The 12,362-nt window shown below is 39.0% G+C and overlaps 1 protein-coding gene across 1 annotated transcript in view; it reads left to right on the top strand.

Annotated features, from left to right (window-relative positions):
- Positions 1-12,362, top strand: part of b3gat1b (beta-1,3-glucuronyltransferase 1 (glucuronosyltransferase P) b) — a 61,152-nt gene that overhangs the window by 44,994 nt on the left and 3,796 nt on the right. The window contains exons 3-6 of the mRNA XM_080867216.1: positions 3,232-3,374; positions 4,367-4,878; positions 5,943-6,239; positions 6,585-6,690. Coding sequence (XP_080723342.1) covers positions 3,263-3,374; positions 4,367-4,878; positions 5,943-6,239; positions 6,585-6,671 — 1,008 coding nt within the window. The 5' untranslated portion in view covers positions 3,232-3,262 and the 3' untranslated portion in view covers positions 6,672-6,690. The remainder of the gene's footprint in view (positions 1-3,231; positions 3,375-4,366; positions 4,879-5,942; positions 6,240-6,584; positions 6,691-12,362) is intronic.

Genomic DNA, 12,362 nt, shown 5'->3' with positions numbered 1-12,362 from the left:
AGCCCTCTTCAAATCATTAGCTTAATTGCTATAATAGTACACCAGTACATCTTCAGCTGTGATAAAATAGGACGCTTAGAGCAGTCTCTGACCTATATTCGGCCTGCTCCAGCAGACTGTGACTATTTATTAACAAAATTCCTCTTTCCTTGAAGTTTGTGCCTTGCAGCTACAGCATGACAGTGTTAAATTGAGGGCCACCGTGTTCTATGCAACATACACTTCAAAATGTAATCCATCTCTAGCAAAGGGCCATTATATCTACAGACTCAAAAACCAGCTCATCCACTCATGTTAAAGAGAATCTGCTACTACTTTTGAAAGAAGGGAATGTTTGAAAAGCACTTCAAACCCAATTATACAGGGAGTGCAGAATTATTAGGCAAGTTGTATTTTTGAGGAATAATTTTATTATTGAACAACAACCATGTTTTCAATGAACCCAAAAAACTCATTAATATCAAAGCTGAATGTTTTTGGAAGTAGTTTTTAGTTTGTTTTTAGTTTTAGCTATTTTAGGGGGATATCTGTGTGTGCAGGTGACTATTACTGTGCATAATTATTAGGCAACTTAACAAAAAACAAATATATACCCATTTCAATGATTTATTTTTACCAGTGAAACCAATATAATCAGAATCAGAATCAGAATACTTTATTGATCCCTGGGGGAAATTATTTTTTGTTAGAGTGCTCCATTATAAACCAACATAAACCAACATTAAGACAAGACAGACAATACGCTAACTAAGAATAGTATAATATATACATATATATACATACATACATAAGTCACTCATAAATAAATAGCTGGAAAAGAAACGTGTAGTTGTAGCAATAACCAGTGTGTTAAGTGGATGCGTTGTACAGGGAGATGGCCACAGGCAGGAAAGATTTCCTGTGTCGTTCAGTGGTGCTTTTCGGTAATCTCAGTCTCTCACTGAACGTGCTCCTGTGACTGACCAGCATGTCATGGAGTGGGTGGGAGGTGTTATCCAACATTGTCTTTATCTTGGACAGCATCCGCCTCTCCGACACCACCTTGAGGGAGTCCAGCTCCATCCCCACAACATTACTGGCCTTACGGATTAGTTTATTAACATCTCCACATTCACAAATATACATTTCTGACATTCAAAAACAAAACAAAAACAAATCAGCGACCAATATAGCCACCTTTCTTTGCAAGGACACTCAAAAGCCTGCCATCCATGGATTCTGTCAGTGTTTTGATCTGTTCACCATCAACATTGCGTGCAGCAGCAACCACAGCCTCCCAGACACTGTTCAGAGAGGTGTACTGTTTTCCCTCCTTGTAAATCTCACATTTGATGATGGACCACAGGTTCTCAATGGGTTCAGATCAGGTGAACAAGGTGGCCATGTCATTAGTTTTTCTTCTTTTATACCCTTTCTTGCCAGCCACGCTGTGGAGTACTTGGACGCGTGTGATGGAGCATAGTCCTGCATGAAAATCATGTTTTTCTTGAAGGATGCAGACTTCTTCCTGTACCACTGCTTGAAGAAGGTGTCTTCCAGAAACTGGCAGTAGGACTGGGAGTTGAGCTTGACTCCATCCTCAACCCGAAAAGGCCCCACAAGCTCATCTTTGATGATACCAACCCAAACCAGTACTCCACCTCCACCTTGCTGGCGTCTGAGTCGGACTGGAGCTCTCTGCCCTTTACCAATCCAGCCACGGGCCCATCCATCTGGCCCATCAAGACTCACTCTCATTTCATCAGTCCATAAAACCTTAGAAAAACCAGTCTTGAGATATTTCTTGGCCCAGTCTTGACGTTTCAGCTTGTGTGTCTTGTTCAGTGGTGGTCGTCTTTCAGCCTTTCTTACCTTGGCCATGTCTCTGAGTATTGCACACCTTGTGCTTTTGGGCACTCCAGTGATGTTGCAGCTCTGAAATATGGCAAAACTGGTGGCAAGTGGCATCTTGGCAGCTGCACGCTTGACTTTTCTCAGTTCATGGGCAGTTATTTTGCGCCTTGGTTTTTCCACACGCTTCTTGCGACCCTGTTGACTATTTTGAATGAAACGCTTGATTGTTCGATGATCACGCTTCAGAAGCTTTCCAATTTTGAGACTGCTGCATCCCTCTGCAAGATATCTCACTATTTTTGACTTTTCTGAGCCTGTCAAGTCCTTCTTTTGACCCATTTTGCCAAAGGAAAGGAAGTTGCCTAATAATTATGCACACCTGATATAGGGTGTTGATGTCATTAGACCACACCCCTTCTCATTACAGAGATGCACATCACCTAATATGCTTAATTGGTAGTAGGCTTTCGAGCCTATACAGCTTGGAGTAAGACAACATGCATGAAGAGGATGATGTGGACAAAATACTCATTTGCCTAATAATTCTGCACTTCCTGTATACCTTAGAATACAAATTGAAATGACTCACATATTGACGTGGTCCTGGGTCCTTGACCCAGAATTCAGAGTTTTGGACTGTTCATGTTTAGCTAGTATTGTGTGTTAGTATTACTTAGCATTACTACATTAAGACTTAGTTATTACAAGTAGTTGAGTTTTTTTTTTTGGAATTCTCTTTATTATTGTAAAGTTTCTGTGTTTAGTTTCTTGTTCTTGCTACCTTTGTTATCTGGTTTTCTTTTAGACTTTACTATTGTTTATACTTTGATCTTTAAAATTTGAGTTTATTTTCCCCAATATCTTTTTTATGTGTTGTTTAGTTACTTCATGTTTTATTTTGGTAATTATTTGTTTCCTGTGTCTCGTATTTCGTCTTACTTCCCTTGTCTTGTCATGATTAGTTTCAGCTGTTATTGTTTTCCAGGTGTTTCCACTAACAATAATTTGTCCTCATTGTGTTGATGTATATCTAGCCCAATTTTCTTTTGTTCTTTATCTGAGTGTCTGTTAACCAATCTTCAGTTTCCTGCCTGTGTATTGTGTGTCTGTTTGAGATTTTGGATTTATTTATGGACTTTGGCATTCCAGCTAATAGAAGGCTGTTTTTTAGTTTATTCGTATGTGTCTGTGACTTCTGTTTGGGTCCCACCTGCCCACCTTTGACGTAAAATTAGTTTATGTCATAATGAATGCCTCAGTTTATTCAATGTATTAAATATAGGAAACAAAATAAAGACCTTTTAATTGGTTCAGTGAGATGCAAGTATGATCTCAGACAATTCACAGCTTTCTAGTTCTTATAACTGTGCACCCATCATGTGTTACACACCCTTGCAGGTAGGAACATGATTCAGGTCTGACCCTGGAGATGCCGAAGAGACGAGACATCGTTGCCATTATATTGATCGTGTTGCCTTGGACACTACTCATCACTGTTTGGCACCAGAGCACCCTCACTCCTCTGCTTACCACTCGAAAGGGTAAAAAAAAAATGTGTGTTGAAAAAACTTAAGTTCAGACAGTCAAAAAAGACTGAAATTTACATCTGCAGCAAATTAAACTTTGTGGCATAGTGTAGCTTAGTGTAGTATAGTATGTCAAAGGCAGCAAGACCCAGTATATAGCAGAGAAAGAGATATCAACACTGAATAAGTCAGATACAGATTTAAAGGAACAGCTGGTCTAGAGGCAGGTTACAAAGTAGCTTGCAGTTGTACAACAACTGTGAGCAGGTTATAGAACCTTAAAGCATGCATTTTATATTAGATTTGCTCATTGGAAAATCTTATATACAAGTGTTAACTGATTTGGCCTGAGCTGTGACTGCCTTTGTGGCTTACATTTTGAGTGGAATGCATTTCTCCTAGATTCTATATGTGACATATAAATATGTTTGTTATCAACATGCCGTTATTTTTGCTATTTTGTCATTTCTTACTCGTTTTACTCAAAATACCAAGAAACTGGAGAGCTACTGAAAGTGATTAAAATGTGCAAGGGTCTCTTCTCACCCAATGCATGCTCTGTTCCTAAATGTAATCATGTTTTTTTTAACAAATAGAGTATGGAAAACAAAAGTCTGTTGGAGGAAGGTCTTCCGCCTCCTAATGCAGTCTTTGTCTTTTGGAGAGAAAATACATTTTAAATGTTATTGTGAATGTATTTCACTTATACAGGAATGCATTTGTTAGGAGACCAGGTTGGATATAGTGCATATTTTTTATATTGTCGTCAAAGTTGTACGCAGGAAAGTAAGTTACTTCTAGTGTGTACCTCAGCAAGTGTTGAAAATATTACATCTCTTTATTGATGCAGCTTAGCATCTGATCAAAGAGTATTAACATTGTCTCACATAGTAAAATTAATTATCAAGAAATAAATCTTACTGTACAGAAATATACTGTAGCATGAATGCCAATCCATATTTGTGAGCACACAGAAGCTCATTGTAATGTGTTTTCTTACTGACTAGATGACAGGACTGATGGTCACTCCAACTCCAGAAACACCTTTGCTTTTAAGGAGTCATGCTCGCTTCAGAACCGGGACATTGTGGAGGTGGTACGCACGGAATATATATACAGCCGCCCTCCACCCTGGTCGGATATATTGCCCACTATCCACATCATCACTCCCACTTACAGCCGCCCGGTGCAGAAAGCAGAGCTGACACGGCTGGCCAACACTTTGCTTCATGTGGTCAACTTGCATTGGATCCTGGTAGAAGACTCCCAGAGGCGGACCAGTCTGGTTAGTCATCTTCTCCACAACACAGGGCTCAACTACACCCACCTCAATGTGGAGACACCTAGGAACTATAAGGTACGCGGGGACACCAGGGACCCCCGAATACCACGTGGTACCATACAGAGGAACCTAGCTCTCCGGTGGTTACGGGAGACCTTCAGCGTAAATAACAGCCAGCCTGGGGTTGTCTACTTTGCAGATGATGACAACACATATAGCTTGGAGCTGTTTGAGGAGGTGAGGAAATTTAATTTGGCTTTCTTAATCTACGACTTCATGAAACACTTTTCCAGTGAGTTTATGGTTTTAGTTGCTAGTTACAAGTCTTATTTATTTATATATATATATATATATATATATATATATATATATATATATATATATATATAAACGTGTGTGTGTGTGTGTGTGTGTGTGTGTGTGTGTGTGTGTGTGTGTGTGTGTGTGTGTGTGTGTTACACCTCACATAGGCATAGGTAACCTCCAGTAGCTAAGGAAAAAATGTGTATATCTCAAGTAATTGATGAAGGTTACTGGCTTCTGTTATGTGAAAATGATTGCATAGAGGTTTCTGCACAACAAACAGGAGAAGTAAACGTTCTCAATGTTTTGTGTTGCTACACACTTCACTGCTGCGTAGCTAGTGAAAGTACCTGCAAACAAGCTAGCATTTTTCATGTTACTACAAGCAAATGTAATAATATGTTAATAATAAGCAATAACAAAGAGACTTTCAGTACAGCTTTATACTCTTCTTTATAACCAGTTTCACACTAGCAACTGCCAGAAACCGCACCCTAACCGTTTGCAGAATAAACACTTTTACTTTGGCAACCAGTGACTAGCAGCAGGTCAGTGACTGTCTCCAGCCCTGCGTTTTTGGGAGCTTTAGCAAACAGTTTCTTTCAGCAACTACTAACAGCTGGTCAGGGGAGTGCACATTTTTCCCTAGTGACTGGTGATTGCCAGATGGTCGCCGACAGGTCTGTGCGACTTGCTTTAAAACTCTTATATTTTCTAAATGATGATTCCATTAGAGTCAAAAAGCAACTAGAGGACAGTAGGCGTGTGCATTAGCACGTCATTGACAAGCACCATCCCGTGCTCATTGCAGTGTCCTCAGCTCTAACTTTTTAAGTCCCTTTTCTAAACACCAAGTTTGTGATGCAGATTTCACAAACTGACATCACACTACATCCATTTTTTACCATCTGTGATCTTTAGCTAAATGTAATCTTTTGTATGGGTTTTTAAATGACTTGCATAAGTGGTTTATTTCTGTGTCTGTTTTCAACTAACAGATGCGTTCCACTAAAAAGGTGTCGGTGTGGCCCGTGGCTTTTGTGGGTGGCCTGCGTTATGAGTCACCCAAAGTAAACACCTTGGGGAAGGTGTTTGGCTGGAAAACTGTATTTGACCCGCACCGGCCCTTTGCTATTGACATGGCTGGGTTTGCGGTGAACCTGCAGCTCATTCTGTCCAAACCTCAGGCTTATTTCAAGCTGCGTGGGGTAAAGGGAGGATATCAGGAGAGCAGCTTATTAAAAGAGCTGGTCACTCTCAGTGACTTGGAGCCTAAAGCTGCTAACTGTACTAAGGTAAGAAGAGGAGGCTTTCTATATGTTTAAAATGTCATGCAATGCCAGTGAAATGACAATGAAACAAGCTGCATCTGGAAATGCTGGTAGAATAAGAAGACGAGTCTTAGGATCTTGTGTTGTCAGAAGAATTTGTTCTTAAAGTCATTAAACTGTCAGCTTAGCGCCAACCCTTTAAGCTCAGAGGCTCATTTTAAATATGTTATGTTCTGCGTCTGGATATTGTGTAGCAGATATGAGGCAGCCTATTACCAGCAAACAGCATTTCTAGCCAAAATGTCTGTATTAGTATCTCATCATATTGAGTATTTTTTTGCTCGTCCATGCCTTTCTCCTTACCTCTAGGTATTAGTATGGCACACAAGGACAGAGAAGCCTGTGCTGGTAAATGAGGGCAAGAAAGGATTTACAGACTCTAACGTAGAGATATGACATCCTTCACGTGACACAGGTAATAACGGAGATTTAGAAATGCAAATTACTGCATTTCAACACAGTGATTACTTTGGGTGTGCGGGAATGGAAAAGCAACTTCAAACCCAAAGAATATGGGCACCCAGAATACACACCTAATTTGAAATGAATGTCTGACCTTTGTATGTAATACATTTTCAAAGCAATTCATTTTGTCTTAGTGGACCATCAGTGCATAGACCTGAAGAAATAGTTCACCGGGGTTTTTAGTCATAGTTGCCACTATAAGACTTTAATGATAACTGAACAGATGGCTAATACGGCTATCAGACTGGCCGCTCCCTGATTTCCAAAGGGGCTGCCGCATTGGATGTCTGCCCAAGTATCTCGGCGTGGGTCTGGCACAAGAAGCTTGTGACCCCCTGAGGTTGGGTTTGTGACTATGCGGCAATTGCTCATTGTTAACCAGCTAACATTTACATGCCATTTCAGCCAGATTAACATTTATGATAACTTATCTGTATCTCATTGTTCTTCTAACAGAAGCTGTACTGACCCCCAGAATTCTTCAAACTGTTGTTCAATGTTGTTAACGTCACCAAGTTTAGTTGCTAGAGAGGAGGGGAGCTGCGTGTCTGCCTGTCTGCAGCGTGCTGTGTGAAGTTAAGTCAAATAGAAACGGCAAAGATTGCACTGTTGTTATTGATACTATTGCAAATGAGCATCTACATTTTTAGTATCTATTGGTATCTGAGAATTTGTTTTTATGACAGCCATAATAGGAACCCTGTTTCTAGGTCAAGTATCTACTTTGTTGGATGAGGCTTTTCTCTTAGCTCTGCTGTATTTTAATAAATTCAAGCCTCCAAATAATATTCTGCCCCTCCAGATTGTTATCAGTGCCAAAACAGAAATGTCACAGGAAGTCAAATTTTGCCTTAAATTTTCAATAAATTTGGTTTTCTAGAATTTTTGCAGCTATTGAGACAAATGTGTGATACATATCCATAGTTAAACAGAAGTAGTGACCTGGATGAGCTCCCTTCTCTTATATTTTCCCACGCGTGGAATCACAGATATTACAGGTTGTTTCAAATGTTTTTTAGAAGCTTTTTTAGAAGTTTTTTTATTGAAATGAAAAACATTAAAAAAAAATAATATTTAAACAATATAAATAAAAACACAATTTAAATATTTACTAATATTTTTCAAAACCTCTCAGTTTAAATATTTGATATGTTTTCTGAGTTCTATTGTGAATAAAATATAGGTTTATGACATGCAAATCAATAGATTCTGCTTTTATTCACATATTAACCTGTAATATAGTATAGTTTGTTCTTTGTTCATATTTTGCTTATAGAACTCTTTTGAGTTGTAAAAACTATTCCCACAGAAATATTTTGAAAGGCTGTTTCTCCACATTTCTCTTAAAGCTTTCACACTACTAGGGCTGAACGATATATCGCATTTGCGATAATATCGCGACATGATCAAGTGCAATTTTCTAACCGCAAAGGCTGCGATTATACTGCGATTATATTATACAATTCATGGGCTGCATCCTCCTGAGGCCGCATTTGTAGACCGATTACGTCACAGCGACGCGCCGAAGGCTGTCCAAATTACTACCATATCCCAGAATTCATAGCGCGGCCCAGCCAAACTCCAGTTTCCAGCAATGGCGGCCGCTACTAAGTTTTAAAATTACTCATACTAATCTTTCTGGGTCACAAAATAAACTTTTAACATATTTTCAGGCGAGAAAGTAGTTGTGTAAACATCAAATATCTGCTCGGTTTATCAAGATATCCCATATTTGCAAAAGTGCTTCGACGTTTTCAGAGGCGTCTGCTACCCACCAGCTCGACAGCTAGCCGGGAGCTCGAGGGTTACTGATGCGGCCGAGAACGGCACAACTCCCGGCACATCATTTTCAGATCACCGCGGAGTTTCGCTGCTCGGGTTAAACGTAATATATAAGTCACTTAGACAACCTAAAAATGTTATTGTTGGGCTTTTTTCAGTGTTTTGTTTGTTCGTGAGTAAATCGGTTTGGCTGAGATTAAAGTTATTAGATTAGATAAAATAAAACTTTATTAATCCCCCGGGTGGGTTCCTCCTTGGTTTTCACACAGCTGACTAAACGTCAAACAGAAAACTTATTAAACAGAAGTATGAGACAGTCGAGAATTTACACCAGTGTCTGGTTATATTTTAGATAGCAAGAAGCAGACGGCCGAGTTTATTAAACTCCACCGAGACAGCGGTGACGCTAATCAGAACTAGACCGTCCAATTTCACGCCTTTAAACTTTAAAGGCGTGTTTGTGTGTGTGTTTATACAATTGCTATTATGTTTGCACTTTATGTGTAATGTTACTGACTGCAGAGATCAGTAAGATGTGTGTATTTTTTATTTATTAGTTTTATTTATTTAATATTATTTTTTAATTGAATGACTGTCTAGTAGTTCACAGATGTCGAAAAACTGAGTGTGGTAAAGCCACTGATTTTTTTTATGTATATTTCTGCAATCTGCAAATTGTACTGACTTTCATTTTAATGTTTACACCAGGGTTCCTTGTCAGCACTTTATGCTCAGATGTTTGTAAGCTAAAAATAAACTATTGTGTATGTTCAAATATACTGTTGTGATTGAAGAAGTTAAATAAAAATGTCAGTCATCAATTCATGCATCACCTCATGTCATCATAACAGAGGTCTGTCTTCCAGGAAAGAACAGTTTAAAATTAATGTAATATAGTATTGGCCATACTATATGATGTATTGCTTGTCTTTGTTTAATAATACAGAAGACAAATACCTTAAAAAATAATCGCATATCGCATCGCAATCGCAATATTGGGGCAAAAAATCGCAATTAGATTATTTTCCATAATCGTTCAGCCCTACACACTACTGTTGATCACTGAAGTTGCCTTGATTATTGTCATATTGACCTTGGTTCTAATGTGGGTTTATAACTTTTGGGACATTGGGCACCATAATTATTTTGACAATATACCCTCCAACATGGTGTCATAGTTCATTCCATGGGGCTTTGCATGTCTTACACTATTTTTCTCAAACAAGTCAGACAACATATATTGAACACAGGCAGCTGACTGTTTTCTGCTGTCTACAGCATGTAAAAAATGTTCTACTGACACATTCAGTGTGACTGAAGTGAAAGAGCCAGTGTGTCCATACAGAAGAAAAGTATGATGTGAATATGTGAGTGGAGTGTCAGAAACGAAACGAGGGACAGTGTCAGCATATGTAACAAAACCACTTTTCATTTACCAAACCCAGGTTACTGAGCTGAGAGGAAACGTATGGTCTAGACTTTTGTATGAGTGTTGTTCAGTTTGTATTTCTGACTGGGTAGACTTTCAGTAAACAAACGTCAGATGAAAATTGTTGTCACAACAAAGTCCCTGAAGCCATTTCTGAGCTCTCTAAGGCTACGTCCACACGTACCCGGGTATTTTTGAAAACGCCGATTTTTCTATGCGTTTGCGCCTTTCATGCAAACGTAAACGGCGTTTTCAGTCACTGAAAACTGAGATTTTTTAAAAACTCCGGCCAGGGTGGATATTTTTGAAAACTCCGTTTTTGCATTTACGTGTGGACGAGAAAAACGCAGAAAACGCAGCGTCAAAGGTGTGCGCCTTTTTTGACGTCACACAGTGCGCCACATTATTGTTTCGGTGAAATGAATTTCTACAATACTGTTACTGTTAATTCTACTCTCTGCAGTGTTTAAATGCTTACATATACACACAGTTACTGTCCCTCCACACATACGACTCGGTTCTGCTTCTATGCCCCAGCTTTGTTTACTATTTCCCACCGAGGCTTCTAGACTTCTGATTGGCCAACATTTCTACAGGTTAGGAATATATCGCCACCTGTTGCTTTGGCATGTTCCTAGCACCGTTTTCCTTCATTTCTGCGTTTACGTGTGGACGGGATTATTTTTTAAAACGAAAACGGAAAATCTCCGTTTTCAAAAATACCCGTGTACGTGTGGACGTAGCCTAAAATGGATAACCATTGACTTTAGCATAATATGAAATAATGTGTATTTACTGTTGGAAATGTGGATCTAATCTGAAAGTTATCCATATTTTTATTTTTATAGTTTTCCTTTTGAGTTTAGATGCATGGCCGATTCTCTGATGTATATCTGTTTCTACCTGTGCTGATGCTAGCATGGCTAAAGCTAGCCAAGCAGAAGTAAAATGTGAAGCAAGACAGAAGGATATACTCACACACACCAACGAGCACAGCAGATGTAACAAAAATATGTTGACATCAAATAGTATGTTGTTTGAAATCTATATGAAAAAATTACATATCTAGTTTTTCAAACATTATTTTCTTTTTCTTTTTCACAATGTTATCCAATTGTTCTAATTAGTGTGTGATTAGCCTTAGTGCCCTAGAAATCATTTTTATATACAACTAAAAAGGACTCGCAAATATGTTTGAGGATAATACCTCAACTTTATGATGAATTGCTAAGTCCTAAATTTGATGCCAGTGGTTGGTTTTAAAAAAGCCCCAACAATCTAAAGATCCATATGAGCAACACTTGGCAATAGTAGGGAGGAAAAACTCCCTTTTAATGGGAAGAAACCTCCAGCAGAACCAGGCTCAGGGAGGGGCGCCATCAGTGATTTGTTCACTGACAATTTTTTTCCTGCACCCAATTTTTTAACCACTATAAACTAGAGATGGACCGATCCGATATTACGTATCGGTATCGGTCCGATACTGACCTAAATTACTGGATCGGATATCGGAGAAAAATAAAAAATGTAATCCGATCCATTAAATATCACGAAAGCACCTCACAAAACTTGCCACACGCCGTAACTCACCTCAGAACGTTAGCACTCGGAGCAGTATGCATCACGTGATAGAGCGGCTGTGGCATGCGGGACCTGTCGGTGGTCTGGATAGCATGTGGAGCTTCGCTAGCAACCCGGCATTTCATCTCCGACAAAGTTATCCCGAGAGAAGTAAAGCAAGTGTGTAAGTCCATCTCTGAATGTTTGTAAAGCATTCCTGCGTTAAGCTTAACAAACGATATATGGAGCGACTGCCTCTTCTTGCTGCTACTTCAATCATGAAACTGCTTAACGATCAGCTGATCGGCTTTTCTGTCGCGAGTCCGTGTCTCTAGTTTGCTTTTGGCCCACTTTGCACCAGAAAGAGGAAACCAGCAGATAAACAACAGCAGCACGTTTAAGCTTGATAAGCTGTTGTTAGAATTTATTTAATATTACTTTCTACACCAGGATCTTTTTCTACGTAGCTGACGGCTGGTAACTGTGCAGGGGCGGATCTAGCAAAGTTTAGCCAGTGGGGCCGATAGGGCATGAACAGGGAAAAGGGGGCACAAAGACATACTTTTCTTTCTTATTCTCATTTAAAATGTCTAGCTTTTAATAAATAATTATCTGACACCCAAAGTTTTAATTTGATGCAAAATGAATAGAAGTCAATTACTGTATATAGTAACTATTAAGTCTAATATATATATATATATACCCTAGTAAGCTATAGTACTTTTTCCTTTGGGAAGGTACCATCTGTGCAGTCTGCAATTTTGTTGAAGAAAGATGTTGAATCTATTTAATATTTCTTGAAAAATAATTGATTTCTGTGCATTTTTTTTCACACTGCATCAAATTAAGGT

The sequence above is a fragment of the Rhamphochromis sp. 'chilingali' genome, assembly GCF_963969265.1.
Source record: "Rhamphochromis sp. 'chilingali' genome assembly, chromosome: 19".
Taxonomy (NCBI): domain Eukaryota; kingdom Metazoa; phylum Chordata; class Actinopteri; order Cichliformes; family Cichlidae; genus Rhamphochromis; species Rhamphochromis sp. 'chilingali'.
This window is presented reverse-complemented; position numbering and strand designations above follow the sequence as displayed.